The sequence below is a fragment of the Tachypleus tridentatus genome, chromosome 8, assembly GCF_004210375.1.
Source record: "Tachypleus tridentatus isolate NWPU-2018 chromosome 8, ASM421037v1, whole genome shotgun sequence".
Taxonomy (NCBI): domain Eukaryota; kingdom Metazoa; phylum Arthropoda; class Merostomata; order Xiphosura; family Limulidae; genus Tachypleus; species Tachypleus tridentatus.
In genome coordinates this window covers 34,624,873-34,649,941 of record NC_134832.1, presented here as the reverse complement: position 1 = coordinate 34,649,941, position 25,069 = coordinate 34,624,873, and the positions used below count along the sequence as shown (strand labels likewise).

Sequence of the window (25,069 nt, the reverse complement as noted above, 5' to 3'; positions counted from 1 at the left end):
TGTAGAAAAGTGGATGAAGGTTTTGTTCTCTGATGAGAAAAAGTTAACTTAGATGGTCCAGATGGCTTCCAACGTTACTGGCACTATAAGGATATCCCACCAGAGAGATTTTCTATCGACACAGTGGAAGAGGTTCCATCATGATCTGGGGTGTTTCTTCTTCCATGAAACAATGGAGCTTCAGGTTATACAGGGGCATCAAATAGCAGCTGGGTACATTGACATGTTGGAGAGAGCATTTTTATTGACTGGCCCTCACTTGCGTGAAAATGACTGGATCTTTCAGCAGGAAAATGCTGCAATCCACAATGCCCGCAGGATAAAGGACTTTTTAATGGCAAATAACGTGATTCTTTTGGACCATCCAGCGTGTTCGCCCAAACTGAACCTCACTGAAATCTATAGAAGTCTATAGAAATGGACGTCAATTCCAAACAGTGCATGACTTTTGTGAAACCATCTTCACCACTTGGAATAAGATTCCAGCCAGCCTTCTGCAAACACTTATATCGACCATGTAAAAGCAAATGTTTGAAGTTATCTGCAATGACGGTTGTGCAACTCATTACTGAGACCTCTTGTTGGGCATTTCCTACCCTATTTAAGACTTCTTTTTGGTATGATCTTAAACTTTTGACCAGCTAGTATTTAGGCGTATTTCATAGTATTCACATTTTCTCTATTAAATGCTCAAGAAGTTTTTCATTTTTATTTTCCCTCTTCTTATTTTCATCTTTTGAAGCACTACTCAAATAAGTGGTTGAGTCTACAATGCAAAATTCATATTTTTTCTTTATTTTCATTGGCCTTAAGATTTTGGCCAGCAGTGTATGTGGCCATATACCTCTACAAAACTATGTCTTCAATGTTTTGTAAAAGACATAAGCACAGGAGGAGATTGAGAAAGAAGGATGAAAAGTGTGAGTGGAAGAAAGTGCCTATTGGGGATACAATTTCATTGTATTACAATTATAGCTTCCAATACAGTACTTACCTTCTCTCACAAGATTAGTTGGAATCCTACATTGAATAGGAGGCAGAAATGAGAGTGAGACAAGATGAAGTAAATCAGGCATACTCTTCACCCATCCATGAAATATGTAGGAGATAAGGATGGAAATAGAGAGAAGCACATCTAAATAAGAGTGAACTGTGGCAGAATTAGTTATCCCAACCAAGAAATGTATACGTAACTCAATCCCACATAGTATAAAATTGAGTAAATTAATGGATGTGCTTCTATATGTAGAGTGGCTAGAGCATAACAGACTGTATTCAGTAAATCAACTACATTCAAAACCAATGCTGCTAAGTACCAACATCTGAAGGATAACCCTAAAAATGGCAGACAGTCAGATCCAAAGAAGGGAACTACACCACTTCTGAATTAGTTATGCTTTTCACTCAGTGTGATATGTGTAGAAGAAAAATGGCAGAAACAGAGAGAAGCACATACAAGTGGGAGACAACTGTGGCAAGTTAGTGATCCCAACCAAGAAATATATAAAGAACTCAATCCCAAACAGCATAAATGCAGATAAATTAATGGATGTGCCCATAGGTGTAGAATGTCTAAGGCATGATGAACCATACTTGATAAGTCAACTACATCCAAAACCCATGTTGCTGGGAACTGACATTCATATGGAGGTTCAATGAGGATCATACTATCTTTATTTCAAGTGCAAGAAATGGGAGGGAAACTAGAACCACTCTGGCTCCTAACATGACACGTGATATCACAGATCTATCCATCCAGAGACCTGATGTCCAGTATCGAAAGGATGTCTGTATGATAAAAATCAAATTTTCCAACACAGAAACTGATTGAAACTATCCAAAAAGCAGTAACATCCTCTGTATAAGGTACAGTGAGGGATAACAAACAGAAGAGAATCAAAACAATTGACAATGATCCACGACACATATGGAGGGAGGGAATATAAACAACCATAAATATATGGGGGAAATTATGTTAATTAGTTCTAATCTAAATCCAGCACCCAGCTTGGGGTACCAACAACTATGCAGGGGTAGGATGAGGGCCACCAATTGAAGAGTGAGCTGTAATTTCACGTCTCCCTCCTTTGTGATTATATAACACATATTAGAGGATATCACATCACTTACACCTGCAGAATCTTGCTGCCCTCCTCTGCACTAAAGTTATGGCCATTTTTATGTGGAACCCATTCAGAAGGGTGACTGCACAGTCAACCACCCCAGTAGCTTGGAACTGGAAAGTGGTAAGGACTGCTGTACTCCACTTGAAGAAAAGAGGGGTGAGAATGCATTGGAGAGTTTGAAGGAATGATATCACCTGAGATAGTAGAATGTGTAACCATGAAATCCTATTCTGAAAAGCACACTACACTGATTTATTCAATACAACCCATAAGAAAGGTGGGTAGTTCCCTTTTTCATTATCCATGCAGTCCATGGCTGGTTGGTTTGGAATGGGCAAGATAATGAAGCAAGTATATTTTCAGGTTTTCACTAACTGGTGATCTTGTGAAACACCCCACCTCAATGGTGAGAAATGCAAAGCCATATGGCATAAAGCATGAGTCAACATGACTGTGTATTGTAGATTTATAGTTGAAGGAAACCTGGTCAAGTACCACTGCCACAGAAGAGGATCCATATAAATAATAAATGAACAAGGGCCCCAGAAGAGAAAAATAAAGTATGAGTATAAACTTACTGAGTCACAAATGTACTGAAGCTTAAAGAATGGCCATAGGTGGAGGGTGAAAACTCAATGAAGAAGAAACCACGATATGGTGTAAATAACAAAAACTGAATGTATTAGGTGTAGTATACATGTAGAATTTCCTCCAATGGCCAACAAGAATGAGAATCAAGGTAAGAGGTAAGGCATTGAATCTGGCAAGAAGACACCTTGAACAACTTCCAGTGGAAAGAAGAAAAGGAATAATACGTCAATTGAATTAAACATCAAAACTAACTGGTAAGGGTAGAAGGGAAAAGATCATAAACAGAAGACTGCCATGGGATAAAGAGCCAGAAACAGGTACAATGGAAAGAAACTGGGCATGCAATATAACAATAAAGAGTACAAACTGGACATAGAAGTCTACCTAGATCAGGATGAAGATAAAGATAAGAAATAGATGGAAGAAGAATAGGCAAAAATGAAGAGTTACCTAACCTAGTCACTAAGATCTTTGAGAAGAAGGAACAATCTGGATAAGGTAGATACAAAGATAGGTAGGATGGTAAAGTACACAAGAAATATCAAGAGTAAATAAATTATATGTTGGATGTCCACAGGCTAAGAGGAGAAGGAAATATGTTTTAAGGGAAAAGTGAGCATGGAGAATAAGGAAATAGATCCAAAGTGAGAGAACAGAGGACTACTTTAAGATCCCAGTCTGGGAGACTAAGCCTTCTGGAGGGGAGGGACAATGAACCTGGAAAGAACATGGTTAGGATAGGGGAAGTAATAACTCAACAGTAACAGGAAGGTGCAGCCTGATAACCTAGAGGAGACCAAAAACCTCCAGTCAAAAAGCCATGTGAGAAACTTTTACACATAAACCACAGTAGGTTGGTCAGTATGGAATTCCATTTGTGCTGATACACATCCATTGAAGAACATTGATGATGAAATGAGAAAAAAGGTGTTCTATGGAAAAAACCTGGTCTCCTCTCCAATGACTGGATAAAAGCCAGGCATGTAGATAAGGGGCATGAATGGCTGGATGTAGAACCTGTGACTGAGATTGACAAAGAAGGGGAACTGGAGTTGAAAGTTGAGGGTGTTGTAATCATGGAAATCACAGTTGAGCTAACCAATAAGGAGTTATCAAAAGAACTTCACATGGAATGGTATGGATGAGAGAAACAACCCAATGCAATAACCACATAGTAACCAAACATAAAAAATTTGTGGGGCCAATCCTGGCTGAAGGAATGAACAGCCAGATGATGAGGTACCAGGTACAAAAGGAGGTGAAATTTGTGATTGAGGGTTATGGCAAATGGATCTTTGTAAGGAAATCCCACTAAAAGCAAAGCCACCTAAAAACAAGGGAATTTAAAGACCACTCCATCTGATAAATGTTGTTGGGGTGGGAAAAACGATCGGCTACTAGACTGAAAGCATCTACAATGTGACACACAAGGAGATGAATGTGATCCAAAGCCCAAATCCTTCCAATAGAAGTTAAAGAACCTAACAATCCTTGATGAAAGGATGCCACTGATGAAGAAAATTGACAAGTGAAGCTTCAATCTAACCAGAACTCACTGATACTGGATGTGCGTTGATCAAGAAAATGACATAATGAGGCACCCATAGGAGAAGGGACAGGTAAAGATTGGGAAAGGAAAAAGATGTGTAACTGGAACAGTTGCCATATTGGGCTTCAACTGACTCAAACAGGCAACAAGATTGGAAAGGGTACACTGTAACAATGCAACTTGAGATTTTAGTGGTTCAAGGATTTTGTCAAATACATATTGCTGCAAAAATGTGGTGAGAGTAAAATAAAGGCAGGAAAATTGGACACGGATCAGAGTTTCAGAAGAAATGGGAACCAACCCCCTAACAGGTAAAACAGAACCTCATAAGTGCTGGTCTAGAAAAGGACAGTCTGGACAACACTATGCAAGAGAAAACTGATCTGAATTTTGTGGGGGCAAGGCATGCTAATCCAATCACTTAATTGTGAAGCAAACTGGTTGGCTACTTAGACTAAACATTGAAGCACCTAACAATGTAGGAAAAGGCAGTATAGTTTTGTCATAACATGAAATCACTTCATACTCGGACTAGTAACTAAACAGACTCAATATTTTTACAAACAAATCTTTAGTAAAAATATTTCATTTAAAAACTTTAATTTTTGAGTACAAAAAACTTGTAATCATTATTAAAAGTCTGTCAAATTTTGCAAAGGTACACATACTGTAATAAAAGTTATAGGGTAAATACTTAGCGTGTGCAAACTTATACATGAACTTGTGTATATTATACCAAGCCCCTTGCAAAGGGGTTAAACAAAACCACTCTGTGAGTATACTAAAGCTCAGAATGAAACTTGAAAAAAAGGAACATATCCATGTAGAAGTGCTTCCAAATGAAAAGTGATAGTTTGTCACAGGCATATAGAGGGAGTCACATATGTTACATGAGTATGCCACTTGCTTATTCAAGGATGGAGTATATCTGATTCAGAAGTGGTGCAGTTTTCCTCATCAGTTTTTTAGATTTGTTTCTCTCTCATTTGCAAAAGTATCTTTCAGATGTTTTCAGGAGCTACTTCTGTCATTCATTTGTACTGCTCCTGCCTCCTTTTCAATATGGGATTCCAGCTAATCTTGTGAGAGAAGGTATGTACAGTGTTGGAAGTTATAATTTTCTTATAATGAAAATGTATCCCCAATAGGTACTTACCTCCACTAACACTTCCCACCTTTCCTTCTTAATTCCCACCTGTCCTTACATCTTTTACAAAACACTGAAGTGATAGTTTGGTAGAGGCATATAGAAGGAATCACATGCATAATGTGAGTGTGTCACACTCCTATTGGTAAAGAAGTGATGCATGATGAAACTTTGTAGAATGGATGGCAACTGCCTGTTGTGGGGATACAAGTGTAGAGGACAGCATTTCAAAAGTCTTCTGCCTTACGTCTTCAGGTCAGTGTATGTGTAGGTGTTGTTGGTCTTTTATAGTGTCCTGGTGGATTGTGGAGAGCATGTTATGATCAGTTGCATCATCACTGTTTCTGATTGGAGGAGAGATTTCCTGTAGATTCAACCAATGGCAGCCACAGATTACTCACCTCTAATCCAGAATCTCTGTTTAGTGAAGGTTTAATAATTCTAATATAAAATAATTCTTTGATTTTTCTCGTCTTCCAGAATTTGTCTGTGTCAATGATTCTAGGTTTCTCCCAGTTTATTCTGTGTTTAGTTGACATGGTGTGCTCTGCAATGGCTGAATTTTGTGTTTTCTTGAGTCTTGTACTATTTTTATGTTCTTTTATTCTTGTCACGAGTTTTCTTCCTGTTTCTCCAATATACGTATCGTTGCAGGAATTAGGAATTTCATAGATGACGTTTTTGAGATTCTCTTTGGTAGTTCAGTGTTTGTTTTTTACCAGAATGGACCCTAAGGTATTGTAGGATTTCCACCAGACTTCTACGTTGAATTTTTGGCTATGTATTTGAGTTTTTCACTGAAATGTTGTAGGTATGGTATGTAAATGGTGGTAATGTTGGTGACTTTCTAATCTCTTCTTTTTGTTGTGGTATTCTTCAAGGAGTTTTTGATGAAGGATGAGGTGTAAGCATTCTGTTTAAAACTCTCTACTATCTTTTGGCCTTCTACTTTGATTAATGTCTTATCAAAGAGTGTTTTATGCTTTCTTGTTTAAACATTGAATTATACTAGGTTTTATTGAGGTTGAATGATAGGACTGAAAGTGTAGGTATCTGTCCATGTGGATTGGTTTTCTGAATACAGTTGTGGTTATTTGTCTTACTTTTTGTTTGCTGATGAGTACATTAAGAAACGATAGACTGTTTTGTTCCTCTATTTCCAAAGTGAAGTGGATTCTTTTGTCTATGGATATGAAATGTTCTAAGAAGGCTGGCAAGTTTTCATGACTGTTTGAGCCAAATATCGAAGGTGATGCATGAGATGCATGTTGGAATCATTTGATTCCAATTAGAGTGAAAAAGGCCTGTGACATAAAGAAAAAGTCTGTATATAGAATTCAGAACCAGACAAGAATAGTTAATTTTGTGAGTAGAGGTAAGTACCCTATTGTAATTGTCTCTTGATAAAGTTATTAGAACTAATTTGGTAGAGAAACCCATAGTATAAAATTATTAGTTCTTGATCTATTTATTATTACATTACCTGTTCATGTGGTCTTTAAAAGAAGCTAAAATACAGATTTACTATCCTAAATTTCATTATTTTAATATATTTATAGTTAATTGGTTACAAAAAAGTACTAAAGGACAACTTTACTACTTTTTAGGTTTATGATTTCTTACTTGGTCACCAGATGAAGTTGGCACAGAATTTGGGAACAAGAAGATCAGTATTTTATCTAGAAGGCTGTCATCAATCAAAGAAACTTCACTTTTCTTATGCAAGTTGGGTCGAGCTTTAGACACAACAGCAGAAAGATTTGGTAAAGCTACAGGAATAGGATGTGATCTGGCAAGTTTGTTTAAGGCTTGGCTAATCTCATTAGAATCTAAAAGTACCAAAACAAGAGAATTAAGCATGGTTTTATTACTACAGCAAATTTTAAAACACTGAATAATAATATATTTAAGACACAGGGTAAAGTGATCAATATTTTACACCAAGAGTTGCAAATTGGTACTTTGTAAGCCATATACAGTCTTTTGGTAGTTGCAATGTGGTTTTTTGAGTGTTTCTAATTTCTGAGTAGGCAATAACAATTCTATCTATTTTTATTTACTTGGACAACTTGTACATGACAGAACAACATTCTCCATCAAACAAATGACTGTTAAGCAGAAGCACTGATATAACGAAAGTTTAAAGTATAACATGTCTGCAAGAATGCTTGCTTCTGCTTAATATTTTTAAAAGCTTTATTGTTTTGGTTCTTGAACTTTAACAGGTCAGTCATACATGTTCTAAACTAATTCACTCAACAAGAGAAATATAATGTCAGTGTAGAAAAAGAATCAAGACCTAGTCAGCTGATGTGATGAGTAACAAACGCTCTAGACTGGATCATTTGTGAAATTCTTCTTAACATTTACCTATACATTTGCTATCATTATCATAAAAAAGGTAACACTAGAGAAAAGAATACACAGAATATCTTTTAAAACCTTAAATTTACTGACCCACCATCAAATTCTTCTCCAGGTAGCTTTCCTAGCAGCTGTTGCTGTGATTCTTTACGATGACAAAGTGCAATAAATTCTTCTAAAAATTCACCTAAACAAAATGACAACTTGCATTGGCAACTTCAAATTATCCAATAGCTGAAATGAAACTTTTAATAACATTACAAAGCTAAGTTTCCACTAAGTAATAAATATGCTATTTGTCTTATTAAACAACCATACAGTGTTAACATAGATACTTTAAAAACCAGTTTTAACACACAAGTTACTTTACTGATAGTTTATTAATGAAGTTAAGAACAGTCTTTATTCTCCAGAGTCAAATTACACACTAGAGAAGTATTCAAATATAATAAAACAATGTCAAAATAAAAATTTGTATGATGTAAAATACCTAAGATATATTAACCAATAAGTTCTACTTTCAAAAAAGATGTTTTGATACTAAATTAAAACATTAAGTTTGTAAATGTGGACAAATTTAACAAATGTTCCATAAAAGAAGTTAAACATATTAAAACACTAATTATGTATATTATTTTGTCAAATTACAAAAACTATTTAATTTAAACTAAAATACTTCATGGTTAATAGAGAAATAATGAAATAAGTACACCACCAATGACAATGTAAAACATAAATACACAATACAATGAATCATAAGACAAAATAATAAAAAATAAAAATAAATATATCATATGCAGTCAAACTTTAATGCACAACTGAACACACATCACTATCAACATCAGTTTGATATTAACCTATAAAGTAAGAAAGAAAAGTGTTAAAGTATGTGTTTGAAATGAGAACAATTGAAAAATAGGCTTTTCTTTAAGTACAGCCTTGAAAAATTCAATACTTTGGTATGAGATGAACTACCTTTAATATTTTAGTTGTTAGAAATAATACCTAACAATGGAAAATAAAAAACGACAAATGCCTGAAATGAGAAAAACGTGTGAAATTAAACTGGTTATTTAAGCAGTGTAATTTAACTGGGGGTTAAGAGTGTTTGGTTAACACAGTACTTCAATAAAACTCTGAAAAGAGGAGGATAATTTTTTATAAATACAGCATACTGAAAAGTTGAGATCAACTAAAACTTACTGAATAATTTAAGTAGTATGTTCCTCACAAGTCCCTTGTTTCTACAAATTAGATAGTTAACACTACAGCTGATATAGCTACAGGTTCACCAAAGTATAAAGCCATAATATAACTTACCTAACAAACATGCTGGTTCATCCTTTGTTCTTACTTTCACTGCCCAGGAAGGAGCTTGGGTTAGATCCATATCACTGACATAACCATAACACCACAAATCAAGAAATAATGAAATAAGTACACTGCCAATGACAATGTAAAATATAAATACACAATACAATGAACCATAAGGCAAAATAATATAAAATAAAAGTAAATATATCATATGCAGTCAAACTTTAATGCACAAGTTAGGTGCTTGAAAAATAAGTAACTTGTTCCTTAGAAAGCTGTAAAACAATCACTATCATTCATAATACAATACAATAAATAACTCATACACTACCTAAAGGAAAATCTTTTGCTAAAAATTTAGCTGAGGGTTAGAAGCACAACAGGCTAGTCTTTCAAATGAGGGTATAATGAAAATTTACGTTTCCACAACTTAAAAGTCTAATGAACGATCATGTGTGAAGCTAATAATGCACTGATATCACCAGTATCAATGTGGTCCCAGCACTGGACCAGCATGTTTGCACTTGGTCAGTCAATAAGCCTGTTTGAGCAGTACAGGAATTTTACTTGTTTTTTTAATATTTATTTCTACCAATTTCTCTAAAACAGTGGTTCTTAACCTTGTTGGAGGTACTGAACCCCAGAAATTTCGTACTTGCATTCACTGAACTCTTCGTAATTGGAAAAATAAAATATGATATTTTCAAATTCAAAACGTCAGTAGATATTTTATTAGTGCACAAAACGAACCATGCATCAGTTGCACACAATGTCAATGTGTTCAAAGAACAAAACCAAAAAAACATCAATTTCACAAAAAACATAACAAAATCAATATTTACTGCAAATCAATATGACTTCTGCTGTTTCCTTTCAGAGACAAGTTCAGAAATGCATGGCTTCACCTTGGCAAGTGCCACTCTCATATAATTTTTGCAACAAAGTCTCTTCCTTTTCTTTGTTTTTATGTCTATCATCCTCAAAAAGGATTGATCGCAAAGATACGTTGTAACAAACAGTATAAGTATCTCAAGGGCTTTCTTAGCAATAAGAGGGTACACTACGATTTGGTGACACCAAAACATTGAGAGCGTTGTTGTTCTGAAAAGTTGCTGTTGAACCTGGCTCTGCTGAAGTTCAATGATTTTGTCAAGGTATTCATCACTGACATGCTGGATTTGACTCTCTGGTGGAGAAGTATCTGCCGAGAGACTTTGCGAGCTCATCTAAGTGCATGGAAATTGCTTGCTTCAGTTCCCTGGGTACAGAAATGTCTCCGATTTCAGACACATCTTCGATCTTACTTACACAGTCATCCAGCAAGGGAAAGTTTGCAAAGTTATCATTCTCTGTTCGTCATTTCCATAACAGTAGCTTTTTTTGAAAAGCCTTCAGGTTTTCTTTCGCTTCGATGATGTTGACTCCACCGCCCTTCATCTGCTGATTGAGATGGTTGAGAGCATTGAATATATCGGCCATGTACGCCAAAATGAGAATGAACTCAGATTTTTCAAAGCAATCTGCATGACAATGTTGGTGCTCTTGCAAAAACAGGGCTAATTCCACACGCATGGGAAAAACATGATTCAGCACCTTTCCCCGGGATAACCACCGAATGTTAGAATGGTACGGAAGTACCTCGAATTCAGAGCCCATTTCATTACACAGCTCTTTGAAGATGTGGTACTTCAGGGCACTATTTCGCACAAAGTTCACACATTCCACTACAATCTTTAATACTTCTGCCAGTTTTGAAGGCAAGGTTTTTGTTGCCAATGTATGCCTGTACAGAACACAGTGCATTACAATGATGTGTGGTGCATTGGCTTTCACCAGCCCACCAAAACCAGAGTTTCATCCTAGAATGACTGGAGCTTCGTCTGAACAAACTGCAGAAACCACATCCTATGAAAGATCGTTGTCTCTGAAGAAGTCATCCACAAGTTTCTTCAAGTCAGCTGCCTTAGTTGTTGTTGTAAGAGGCTTACAAAATAAAAAATCTTTTATCTCGTCGTTCTTCACAAAGCGCGCACAAATACAACAACCTGGCTCAGATTGGAAATGTCGGTGGTCTCGTTAAGTTGAAGGGTGAATTTTGCTGGTCTTGAAATCAGATCTGCAACTACTTGAGCCAAGATGTCATCTATTCTGCTGGTGATGGTGTCATTTGAAAGAGGAATTTGGGATAACTTATTTTCAGCAGCTTTTCCCAGCATGATATTCACCATCTTCAATGCAGCTGGTGTTACAAGTGCTTCGCCAATGGTGTGTGGTTTGCCCTGCTTTGTGTTCAAGTACGCAACTTCGTACAATGCTGTGAGGATCAGTTTGTCGATGGGTACAAAGCCAAGAACAGGCAAAGTAACCTTTTCATTGAACCTGGCTCTCTTTACCTTGAATTCAGCAAGCGTTGTGTTCTTGTATTTCCCATCTCCATGCAGCTTTAGGGAGTGTTCTCTTAGTTTTGCCGGTGCTAGACTAGAATTGCTCAACTTGGCATTGCAAATCATGCATTCAGGATGCTGACTCCCATCATGTTCTGTTATACACGTGATTCCATATAGTACATATTCGTCCAATCACTTTCTGTTTTTGCTCGACATAGTTAGTATGAAGGGATTGAAAGATTAGGAAAAAAATCACAAATGACGCATGATTACTATAGTCACAAGTCAACTGCTAAGTGCATTAAGGCCAAGTGATGTGACGTAATCAGCCGCAGCCAATGATGGCCAACTGAAGCATGACATCACAAATCATATGAGTGGGGTGAACGGAATGGACACACACACAGAGTGTGTGTCTTGACCTCTGCCGAACCCCTGAGACTAGACTCACTGAACCCCTGGGGTTCGATTGAACACAGGTTAAGAACCACTGCTCTAAAATAAGTGAGATGTGAAAATTAGAATCTAGGCATAATTAAGACACAATTTAAATGTAATAAAGGTAAAAACTACTGACAGATAAACTGATTTGATAAACTGGTAAAGGAAATGAGTGATGATACAGTGTCAGACTTTTGTTTTGTTACATGAAAATAAGCACAGTTTCAATATTTTTGTAAGAACCTTGTTCTAAATTGCAATATAAATTGATATAATTGTAACTGTTGAATAAAATAATGATAATGATTAACTTTTGTTCACATTTAAATGTGTCTATTTTACACTGTCAGTGACTTTTTATAGAGCTAGGATAGTTTCCCTCAGGTATGTCAGCTACTGACTGATTGAAGCATTTTATCTTTTTAAGTGCTCACTTGTTTCTTCTCATGGAGTGTGATGTGATTATGATGGACCAAGTCAACACACTTAAAATGGCACCTGGTTTCACTCAACTTCTTTGGGATGAAAGTTGAATAAACAACGTAAAAAATATAATTTTTACTTTTATAATATTTAATGACAATCACTTTCCTGGCCTACTATAGATCTTAACATTTGGGGTAAGTATTATTCAAATATTAGTCTCTATTAAGTATCATGTATTACATAAATCTAGTCATAGGCATGTAAAATTAATTTTGTAGACTTAGATTGCTAAATGGGATATGGTGGAGGGAGTGTATTTTGAAAATAAAATTTTTAAATTTGAGTCAACATAAAAAATCATAAAATGGGAATGCTTTTAGACAAATTTCTAAAGGAAAAGCAGAATCAATGAAAACTTTAATAGACACAGGCCTTCTATGGCTAGTTTCAAATACATAGCTATCGAGCACAAGTGGTCGTGACAAACAACAACTTCCTTCAGTTTATACTGGTCCTGTCTGAATGCATGAAGCCAATTTCCAGATAATTCCAGATTTGAAGATCACGAATGACCATCTCTCTTAGAATATCCAGGCACACAACAAATTGTCCAAGATATTTTTGAGCTATTATATTCATGAAGCAAACAAAAAGCATGATAACATGGCTACATAAAGAATATAAACATCCAGGTATATTACTGTAGACAAAGACTGCATCACTACTGGTACCCTATACTGTTATAATTAGCACGGTCCCTCATTTAGCTACTACGGACTGAAAAATATCATTAAAGCTTTTAAGTGTTATGTGTTAATTGTACAATAGAAGAAAATGGCCTGTCAATATTCACATGACACATGGATTCTACTACAGATAATAAGTGATCATGTTAACTACACAAACAGAAAAAATTATATTTGCAACACACGAGAGTCAGATGCTTCTTGAAATACATGTAACATAAAAGCTGAAGCAATGTAGTAAGTCCAAGATGTGTACTACTGATTGTACTTTTTCTGAAGGAACAACATTCTTATATGAATATATTATTATAAAAGCACAGGTTGATTTCACTCAAGATATCTTTGTAGCCTCACCTATGAACATCATTGTCAACAACAACATCCTCTGACAAACAAGGCCATGTGGTAAACAAAAGAAGTTCACTGGAACACAAAATTATAAAGCAGTTTAACTCACAAAAACAAATAAGAAATTACAGAGAATGCATTTATAAACTAAAAGCATCTAAAACACACACAAACATTATCTTTTGTCACTGAACTACTAACTGTTTAAAATGTATGTCTTCCAAAATGATAAATAATTTTTTTAAATCCAAGTCAACAAAAATGATAATTATTTTATTAATTTTCAAATTTCTGCTTAAAGATGTTACAGAAAATGAGATGCATGTTTCACCTGCTTTTTATTCTTTTGCACAATTATAAATTAAAAATATTACATAGGTATCAAGAAAAGATATAACTTATCAGAGTTCATAAATTTGTGAACTATTGAAATATGAAAACACTTTTACTTTGGTATCAAGAAGTACTGTATTTCATACTAAAGTAGCATTATTAACTAAACAAACATAATTTACTTTATAAAATGTAGGATGGCAAAATGCTAACATTATGAATAAAATAACAAGCATAAGGTTTCTACTTCAATACTATGAAATTCATTTTTTTATCAGTTAATCATTTTTTACAATAACATTAAACTACAATTGTTGGTTGTAACACTAAACATTATTACAAACCAAAGCTCTATTTGCAACTTAAAAGCTAAAATGGCACTTTTATTATTAAATATAATCAATAACAACCAAATGCTAAAAAAAAAAGGTTTTAAATTTAGAAGTTTTGATATCGTTTTAAGTTTTCATTTTTATGTCACATATCTAAAAAAACTAACTTTACAGAAACTTAATAGATATTCTGAGGCCCACATGATTGCAAGATGTGGTTACTATCTGAGCACACTGATTTTATAAGTTTACTTTGTAAATAATTAAAATTCTGATCATTTTAGTGAATCTTCTTACTTTAGACTTGTCAATAGTGGCATGCAGTGGAAACAGGTATTACAATTTGGTGTAAACACATGTCCAATTCATCATATTACTTGCATCTTTATTACTTAAAAGAATGGAAAAACTTCAGTAACTGGAGCTACATTATTTGGAATCAAATGCTTTCTCTCCAGTTGCAGTAAAAATATATTTATGAAATATAGCAACAGAAGAAAGAATCAGCATTCCTGCACTACATGTGTGTGTATATATATATATAATTAATTGTAATTTTAATTAGAATATGAAAAAAGCAGCTTTATGTAGAACAAGAAAGAAAAACGAACAATCATTGCAGCTACAAAATACATATATACCATCTAGGCACACACTACAAGATGGGTAGTTATGGAATGAGTTCTGGTTTTTGACTGGCAGAAGTAGGACCCAAATTGCATTAAGGGTACAATGTCTATCCAATTTAACCTCAGTTGTACAGGCCTCACAGAATAAAAAAGAGAAAAAAGGGAAGAGGACAGATGTGGTTGCTTTAACCATGTTCCACATCTTTACCATCTTTGAAAGTTTGCAGCCAGATGTGTGAAGGTGGTTGCTCAAAAAATAAAATAAATAAATAAAGAATAAAAATTTTTAAAAAGTAATTGGAATACACACATTAATGTGGGAAGGGGGTCATAAATCTGTCTTTGAAGTTGGCATTCTAGCATCCATAATGATGTTTTGATATAAATACTTCTATGTTAAGGTATTACTATACAAGCTTAACCTAAATTATTAGAATAGCTCTCATCCACCATTCATCCATGCTACTGTAAAGTTCTACAAGAATTACATAGTATCAGGTCTTATGGAGGGAAAGTGATACATCTACATTAATACACCTCTACAAGATACAGTCCAAACAAGCAATTTCAGTAATTTCCCTTAAAAAAATTAGAACTTATTATTTACAGTCTTTATTATGATTTTGTTTACCTTACTATTTTTATATTTACATACATATTTTGTATATTTATTACAAAACAGTTTAAAATATTCAGTCAGAGTTATATCCTGTTACATCCATTAAAATAAATTTATTCAGAAATATATTAATGTTGGAAATGTATACACACACACATGTATGACTATGTGTGTTTCTACATAATTGTTGTTAATTACAATTTATTAATGAGTTAAAAGGCTATTCACAAGATGAAGTAACTGCTACTCAAACCCTTCCCAACTATTTGTATATTATACTATCTTATTTAAACAAAAATACCTTGTGATTAATATACATACAACATGTTGCTCTTAAAACAAAAACAAGTTTGTATATGTATCATTGTCAATATCAGTTACATCAACTCAAAAGGTAAAAAGAACAGTTCATCATAAATATAAAAGTTGATATTTAAGCTTTGTAAGTAGAGATAATTTGGTATAAAGCACCACTAGTTACAATATATTTAAAATCTTTTTTTATCCTTCCATTTTATTACTTTAATCAATAACTAAATAACTTGTGGTTAATGAAACTTTAATTGCAGTTAATAAATATCTTTGTAACAATATTTTCAGATTTCACTACAAAGTGTAATAGCACATTTTTGATAATTACACTTTTGTGAAGACTATAAAATAGATATTCATAATATTCTCTTCATGTTTGAATACCTAAGCAGTGAATACTTGTAATGCAAACAAGCTATTTTTATTTAATCAGTAAAACCAAACACACACAATTATTTTGTATTCATTATCATGGTCCTACTACACTGTTAATCTATGATGTCAATCTTTTACACTTACACAATTGGGTCTTCTAAAGCACCAAAGGGCAATTTTCCAAGTAAGGATGGAGTGATGTCCTCAGTAATATCACTTATATCTTTAACAGAGTAGAAAAAACTTTACTGGAGTAAACAAACAGTAACAGAAACCTATCCATTAAATGATGCTTTAAAGATGTAAATAACCTCAAAATATCTTTCAACTATGTTTATTAATATGTTCATTTATCTAGTTTCCTTAAGGCAATAGTATGTATTACAAAGTTCTTTTCAAAACATTTTTACAAAATCCTATAGGATGCATAATTTTAAAATCAAATCATGCTATTACAAAAATATTTTTAATAATAAAAAATATCTAGTTACTTTTGTGCTAAGATTGAGAAATGTATAAAACATGATACATAACATCAAAAGCATCAATTTTATAAAGTAACAGAAAATGCTTGGTGTATTTTTTGCACAGCTTCAGGGTACACAGCAGCAGTGGCAGATTTAAGGTTGTGTAGGCCCAGGGGCTAATAATATTTAAGGGCCCTACATCCCATGTAGTTTTACACAGAATAAAATTATCAATGAGCCTCCATTAAGAATATGGGCCCTGGGGCTGAGCCTTCTCTAGCTCCTACTTAAATACACCACTGCATAACAGGATTTACATAAATAGATTTTGGGAGTGCCAAAGTATTTTCAAGTATTTTGTTGAAAAACATTGACATGGAGTGTCTGTCATCAGTTAGTCACTTGTAAGATTATTTTATTATTTTTCTTACCAGGTGGTGATTGTGGCCAGCTATATGGAGACCATTCATGAAGTGCATAAGTAAATCTTATTGTTACATCCACTGGCGGTATCAGTTGTAGTGGACAACTCTGCCAAATTAAATTTGCACTTCTGAATATTATAGTATCAAACAGATTTTACAGTAACAAATGTGCTCCAAAATTAACAAATAATTATTATAATATATATATATATATGTGTGTGTGTTCTTTAATACATTTCAAGTTCATTCACAATGTGTATTCTAATGCTTTCCAGGCATACAGTTTGATTTAAAACCATATATAAATATTTGTTTTTCTTTAAAATCATTATATTGTAAAGCATAAGTTTCTAGTAATAAATGTGGTTTTTAATCATTAAATTTTTTAAAAATTGTATAGTAGTAATAACAAATGCACTTCTTAATATTTACATTATTAATAAAATCTCCTACTCTTTACCAGTAATGTGAGGAAACATAACAATTAGGTTTTCTATGGTTAGTGAAACATAAAATAAATAAATACAAATATACAGCCTGCTTTCTAGTGATTCAAACAACATCTAGATCAAACAATTTTAACTACACACAAATGTGATTAATTTCATCACTGCTTTGACTAATCTCCACTGCTTGACTTTTTGAGTACATTACCAATTTTACAACTAGTTGTAGAGAAGAAATGAAACAAGTTTTTGATTGGTGAATGGTGTACATCTGTGAGCTACCTTACATTTTCCTGTAAGTGGGTTACTGGGCCTAAATTCATGACTTATTTTTTATAAATAAAAAATCAAGTGTACATATTCCACTACTGATAGATTAGTCTATTAATATTCAGTAGTCACTGTATATTATTTTAACTGAATTTCCAATTTAGTTTAGTCCCTGCAATCAACTTTAACAGTCCATCACACTTAAGTTTACTTTAGAATTGCTTTATATGCAGTTCATTCTTACATGCTAAAATTATTTTACATACATGCATAATAAGACAAGGGGAATACATACCAACAATTTATTCCAGTGACAGTGAGAAAACTACTAACATAATGTTTAATGTTGGTATTATCATTTTAGATTACTGCATCCATTCTAATAATGGTATGACTGGATAATATAGCACGTAACAATTTTTCAGGAATTGTCCAAATCTCTGTACAATATTATCCATCATTTTAGGAAGGGTTGCTTTGCTATTGTAATAATCCTACATATTAAAAAACTCAAAGATCAGTTGTAAGGAAGAGTGAGATAAGGGTAGCACGGTGATGAAAGTGATGAAAATTGGGTTTAACTTTCTCAACATGGGCTTGGTGGATTTGATAAATCACATGACCTCTTTGTACTTATTTAAATATTTAGTTTTGATACTACTAACTTTTAATACAGTACGTACATCTTTATAAAATTTGGTACATTTTAAGTAAAACTTATATGTCTTTTACACACAAAAAATTACATTTTTCAGTGAAGCATTTTTAATAAAAGTTAAAATGATTTGTCCATGAATATACCGAATAAGTTTTTTATTAGTCTGAGTGCAAAGTGATTTTCATATTAATATTAAAAATGTTTTTCTTCTTCTCAAAATCCTAAATTTCATTTGTATAATATATAACATTTCCTAAATACACTTCACATGTTTGTTTTCAGTACAACTTTTAAAATAAATTATATAAATTACCCTCTTTTTCTTTCTAGAATGACTTGAAATGATAACATGAAACAACATTTGTTTGTCCTAAGTATCTTTAAACGCATTACAGCATACTTAAATTTTACTTTATTGCCATTGAAACCATGTCTAACTGATATCAGTGCCAATATAAGTTGTAAATAACTTGGGGAATATGGAGATCATGCCACACCATCAAATTACGTGATGAAACATTTTTATACTAATATTTACTTTACCTTATCTAACCTTAACTAATCTAAAGAGATCCATATTTTCAAGTTCATCTTATAACAATAAATAAAAATTAATGTAAAAAAACAAGAATTAAAGTCCTTACCAGGGACTTTTTTTTTTACTATAGACTGTTGATGACAGTTAACCCTACTTTTTCTTGACAGTAATAGTTGTAATGCATCAAATAATTTTATTTAATTAAATATTGCACCAAAAAACATAAAATAATAACATGCAAAAAGCAGACAATTTCCCCTACCTATCACAATTATTCTGATTTTCTAAGTATGCAACAAGAGCTGTTACAAATTCATTAAAGTTAGTCATTATATTTTCCACAGAAATAAAGCTGTACTTAGAGAAATTAACAATTCTCTGTTCAGAAAATAACAAAATATATTACATCTTTTGACAAATGAAAACCTTGGTTTTCTACTGGTTATATGTAATATATAATGAAACATAAGAGGGGGCTGACTTTTTATTTGATAGGTCTGTAACCAAAATTGAAGCCATAAAAAATAATGTTTTGTCTGAGCCATGAAAATTTTATGGTGAGTAATTTACATTACAGAAGAGGGGATGCCTATAGAAAATGTGTCACATTTTTCACATCAGGAGATGTTTAAGATTTTAAAAAATATAGCCTCACAAAATTAAGAACTGAAAACTTATGATGCTTTGGCAGAGAGGGTTAAGTATTATTGACTGATACACATTGATAAATTTAGGTTTTTTCTGCAATACTCAAATTTTGATCATAAAAACTGGTATGAAGAAGCTTCACATAAAGATGAGGAAAATCCATTATACTCAATAAAGAACTATGTTTAAAAGTAATGCATAGTTATCCATATCTACACATTCTTGATAAACATTTTTAGTTATAACCTAACAAAGTCAGTCAACACAAAATCCCATTTCTTTATGAATCTTCCTAAATACAGATTTCATCTTGTCATAAGCATAACTGAAATGGATCCTTACAAGTTTTCCTTTAAACACACTCAGCAGCCCAGCCAAATGGTTACAGTGTTGTGGTACTGTATTTAACTGAACCATTTCAAAATTAGTGCGTATTCCACCTCCTTCACAGATACCAAGAAAAAACTTACGAGCACGCTGACTTAGTTGAATAAAGACAGGAATGTGACTAGAAAAGAGAAAAATTACAAAGACATAAACAAAGATGGGTCATTTTTATGGAAACATAAATACAGTAATAAAAATTTATATTTGTACACTGTTTTCAAACTGAAACTTTTATTTATATACATACAGATTTTTAAGTTTTCAGTTTATTTGTTAACACAACTATTTTTCATTCAAGCATATAAATATATATCAAAATATACAAAAATCATAAAGTGCAAAGGCTTGCTAAAAATACACTCACCAGAACAAAAGTAGTATCTACCAAAAATCATCCAGTTTACAAGATATAAATTAACCTAGTTCAACAATATAGAGCAAAATGAAAGTGGCAGAGCTAGAATACTCTTAAATCCAAAATATTCCATAGCACTAAAATTTTAATAGGATTTTCATAACAAATATACCATATATTAAGAAGATACATGTACAATCAAATTTATTCCTGCAATAACCCTTTGGAGATAAGCAAAGGGTAAAATGACATAGAAAGTAAATAAAATACAAAAATATATTTCATTCACCACTTCAAGTAATACAATAGATGTTACATAAGCAAAGGTAACAAAGTCAGCTCTTAAAAATGTCTTTATCAGAGCATCCAGTATGTTTTTCTGATTAAATGATTAAAACATTTTTGAAATATAACTAAGTTCACTCACCACTTGTATATTCATTACTAGAATACACGGATAAAACCAGAATTTAAATTTAAAAAAAATCAAATCTAGAAGTACCAAATAGTAGGAAAAGAAGCAATTTTGTGCAATTATTAATAGTAATGTTTTACTTCTCAAGTGTAAAAACTTTGTATTTCCAATTAGATTTTATGTTTGCCTCAGAGACACAGTTGTTTATAAGCTTAAACTGAACAAGTCAATAGTCTGTTTCCAGTTGACATATTAATTATAATGTTCAAAAACTTTCAAATAGTTTATTCAGCTGTTGATGCTTATAAACAAAAAACAGTCAGTAGATGAATAATGTTAATACATATAAAAAATAATGAATATCTGATGATATTGTTGATGGTTTTATATTAAATGTTATTCTTGACTGATATACAGAATGAATAATGAGTTTTCCTTCATATTGTTGATAGCTATATAGAATATATACTTGATTATGTTGTGGGTGGCTACACATTAAATAATCTGTATGTGGTCTTATTGTCGATGTTGTACACAAAATATAATAAGTACTTGATCGTACTATTGGTGGTTATACACAGGAGATATCAGTATCTGGTCATACTGTTGACATTCCACAGAAAAAATAACATCTGGTGGAATTGTTGATGGTTATAATCAAGAGATAATCAGTTTTTGGATGCACTGTTGATGTTATACACATGAAGTAATTAGTAAGTTGGTCATACTGTTGATAGCTACAGTCATGTGAAAAAGTTAGGACACCCTATGAAAGCCTGTGTATTTTTGTAACATTTTGGATATATAGATATTTAATCTTAATTTCAACAATACTGAGAGATTATAGGAATATAACTAAACAATTAAAACTGAAGAAAAGACTTTTCAAGATCTTCTGTAAATGTAATTCTACAAAAATGCATTTTCTAAATGAATGAAAAAGTTAGGACACCCTACCCCCTAATAGCTAGTGTTATCCCCTTTGGCTGAAATAACTGCAGTGAGATTCTTCTTGTAGCCATCTACCAGTCTCTGACATAGGCCTGAAGAAAGTTTGCCCCACTCCTCAATGCAGAATTCTTTCAGCTGTGAAATGTTTGAGGGATTTCATGCATGTACAGCCCGTTTCAAGTCACCCCACAGCATCTCAATGGGATTAAGATCTGGGCTTTGACTTGGCCATTCCAGGACTCTCCATTTCTTAGTTTTCAGCCAGTCCTTGTTGGATTTATTGGTATGTTTTAGGTCATTGTTGTGTTGCAGGGTCCAGTTCTGCTTCAACTTTAATTTTCATACAGATGGTCTCACATGATCCTGAAGCACCCTCTGATACACAGTAGAATTCATGGTGGATTCTATGATTGTGAGCTGTCCAGGTCCTGCTGCAGCAAAGCAGCCCCATCCATGACACTTCCACCTCCATGCTTCACAGTTGGTATGAGGTTCTTTTCCTGGAATGCTGTATTTGGTTTACGCCAAACATGTTCTCTGTTCTGGTGTCCAAATAATTCAATTTTGGACTCATCTGTCCATAAAACATTATTCCAGAAGTCCTGGTCTTTGTATACATTCTCTCTGGCAAACTTCAGTCTGCCCTTGATGTTCCTCTTAGAGAGCAAAGATTTCCTTCTTTGCCAGAGTAGCCAGAGACCTCTTTTAGCATCTTGTGGTCTGCTCTTGGGGTGAACTTGCTTGGACGACCAGACCTGGGCATGTTGGCAGTTGTTTTAAAAGCCCTCCACTTGCTGACTATTTTCTTGACAGTGGAATGGCTGATTTCAAAATCTTTTGGGATCTTTTAAATTCCTTACCAGACTCATAAGCTGCTACAATTTTCTTTCTGAAGGCTTCAGACAGTTCTTTTGCTCTCACCATGGTGCTCACTCTCACTTCAACAGTCAGGAGCACACCAAACTAAATGTCCGAGGTTTAAATAGGGCAAGCCTCATTCAAAATGCTGAGTAACGATCTTCTAATCATGTGCATCTGGTGTGATACACCTGTGTGTGAGTTGAGCCATTTTAAGTGGGAATAAATGTGGGGGTGTCCTAACTTTTTCCTCAGTTAGAATATGCATTTTTGTAGAATTACATTTACAGAAGATCTTGAAAAGTCTTTTCTTCAGTTTTAATTGTTTAGTTATATTCCTATAATCTCTCAGTATTGTTGAAATTGAGATTAAATATTTATATATCCAAAATGTTACAAAAATACACAGGCATTTATAGGGTGTCCTAACTTTTTCACGTGACTGTATATAGAATATATAATAAGTACCTGGTTATATTTGAGGTTATACATAACAAATACTTAATATCTGGTGGTATTGTTGATACTGTACACAAGATATAATCTTTACCTGTTTGTGTTGTTGATGGCTATACACAAGGAACTAAGAAGAATTTTAGCTCGGTTCTCACTAACTATAATGTCGCTGCCCACTGTTGGGCATAAAATGATAAAATCTCTTAACCCAAACCTAAACAAGTCAGAAAAAAAAAGATCACTTTATAAGAAAACAAATACATAATACAAGGATAGAATCACACCAAAATTGTCTATGCTAATTTCTCAGCATAGAACTGTTTTAAAGCAAGTGTAATTAAATCACAAACATAAAATTTTAGATTCAAACAGCCTATTCAACTATAACAATATATATATATAACTTACATAAATTAAGAAACTAATAATTGCATTAATACCATATTATTTATTACATCACTTCATCAAAACTTAACAAACACTAAATGGCAAAATCTACATTTACAAATATTCATCACACCAAAAACTGATCATAAATATAAACAGTACATTAAGTTCTAAAACCTTCTAGTCCTAATAAAAAAAATAACATATAATTAAACCAGAAAGTAAATTGAAATTTTCAATTTTATGTTTCAAACTTGTAATATGCCACTAAAACATTTTGTTTAAGAACTTAAAAAGTTTTCTAAGACACACAAAGTGATTCTAATAATTAGTGGAACTAACACTAACCATCTAACTAGACAGTGGGCTCTTGCTGGAAAATCATTCTCTGTTGATATAATGTCTTCTAGTGCAGTACAAAAGACTTCTGTACAGAAACATAGATAATTAAATTGAGAAAGCATACATATTCCCCTTGTGGAATTTGTATATAAAAATTAATACTACATATACGGAGTTGTGAAAATAAGAAACATACAATTCTCATCAACACTTCATATAAGATTTCTTTATTCTCTGACTGCCATTTAACTACAATACAAATATCTTAAATTTGCTTCTTCATTTACCACGATGTCTTGTCAAACCCTCTGCACATGCCTCTTCTCTCTCTTTCTCATTTTTGATATTGTTTTATGATCACGCTTTACATTAAAGTGTTCCTTGCTGTCTTGATTTTTCCGTCTAGATTATTCATTCACTGATAAGAATTTTATAGCAAATATTCATTCATTAGTTAGCTAGGTGCTGCACTAAGTTTCTTTGGTAATGTAAAATGTTAGAGAGACAGCAAGTTTTCAAAGAAATATGCATCAACAATTATAGTTCAAGATAAGAATTAGTGTTTGTGATTTCACCATGTAAGATGTACTCTTTTGTTTATTATTGTTCATTTCATCAATAATTTTGATTATACTAGTTGCTATAACGAATGCAATTACTTTTAGTTTATTTTGTCATTTATTATTATACTTTTATTATAAGGATTAATTTGCAATTTTAGCTTGGAAGTTATATTAAGGAATAACCAAACTATCCTATACTGGCCAAACCTCAAGATATTACCAAGTTTATGTAGAAAACACTGTTAATAGCAAGGGTACCCAACCAATGAAATAATGCATCCTTATCTCTATAAGTAGATAGCTAAGGAAAGTATAGTTTGTGACTTATACCAATGGCCAGGTTGATTTTTGGTTATGTTTCAAGTACAAAATTACTCTGGTCAAAAGTTATTATTATTAGCAACACTTTGGCAAAATAAAACATCTAAAGTTTCAGGAGTTTGACATTTTACAAGCCTATGTTGTTTACATTAACTCTACAGGAAACAACTGTTTTAGTGGGCTTCTGCACGATTTATTGTTTTAGATGTAATGAGTACTGTTTTAGTGGGTAAAAAAGTAAAATGTTAAAACCATAAAATTAAAAAAAAAGAAGATATGAAAAAGGTTGATTGACATTTATTGATGCAAAGCAACTAGGTTACCTGTGCCAAACAATTAGTAAAAAAGTAAAAATAAAAGTAAAATTGTTAAAATACATATAAAGGAATCATGTTCAAACAAAACAAAGTCCAATTTTTGTTTTAAACTTAAATAGAGTTAAAAAGGCCAATGGTCCTTAAAAATTTAAAAACACAACTGAGGTGTATAGCATCACCACTGCCAATATCATAAGTGAACCCATGGTAAAAATATGTCTAAAAT

The 25,069-nt window shown here is 32.9% G+C and overlaps 1 protein-coding gene across 3 annotated transcripts in view; it reads right to left on the bottom strand.

The window, feature by feature from the left end:
* Positions 1-25,069, bottom strand: part of Rab3GAP1 (RAB3 GTPase activating protein subunit 1) — a 131,926-nt gene that overhangs the window by 100,020 nt on the left and 6,837 nt on the right. For 2 of the 3 annotated variants that reach the window (XM_076448191.1, XM_076448192.1), the window contains exons 2-10: positions 23,649-23,727; positions 23,008-23,127; positions 19,834-19,999; positions 16,938-17,037; positions 16,184-16,262; positions 13,446-13,514; positions 9,098-9,171; positions 7,875-7,964; positions 7,037-7,242 (exon numbers count right to left, since the gene is read on the bottom strand). In XM_076448191.1, coding sequence (XP_076304306.1) covers positions 7,037-7,242; positions 7,875-7,964; positions 9,098-9,171; positions 13,446-13,514; positions 16,184-16,262; positions 16,938-17,037; positions 19,834-19,999; positions 23,008-23,127; positions 23,649-23,727 — 983 coding nt within the window. The remainder of the gene's footprint in view (positions 1-7,036; positions 7,243-7,874; positions 7,965-9,097; positions 9,172-13,445; positions 13,515-16,183; positions 16,263-16,937; positions 17,038-19,833; positions 20,000-23,007; positions 23,128-23,648; positions 23,728-25,069) is intronic. The other variant, XM_076448193.1, reaches the window with a different exon arrangement.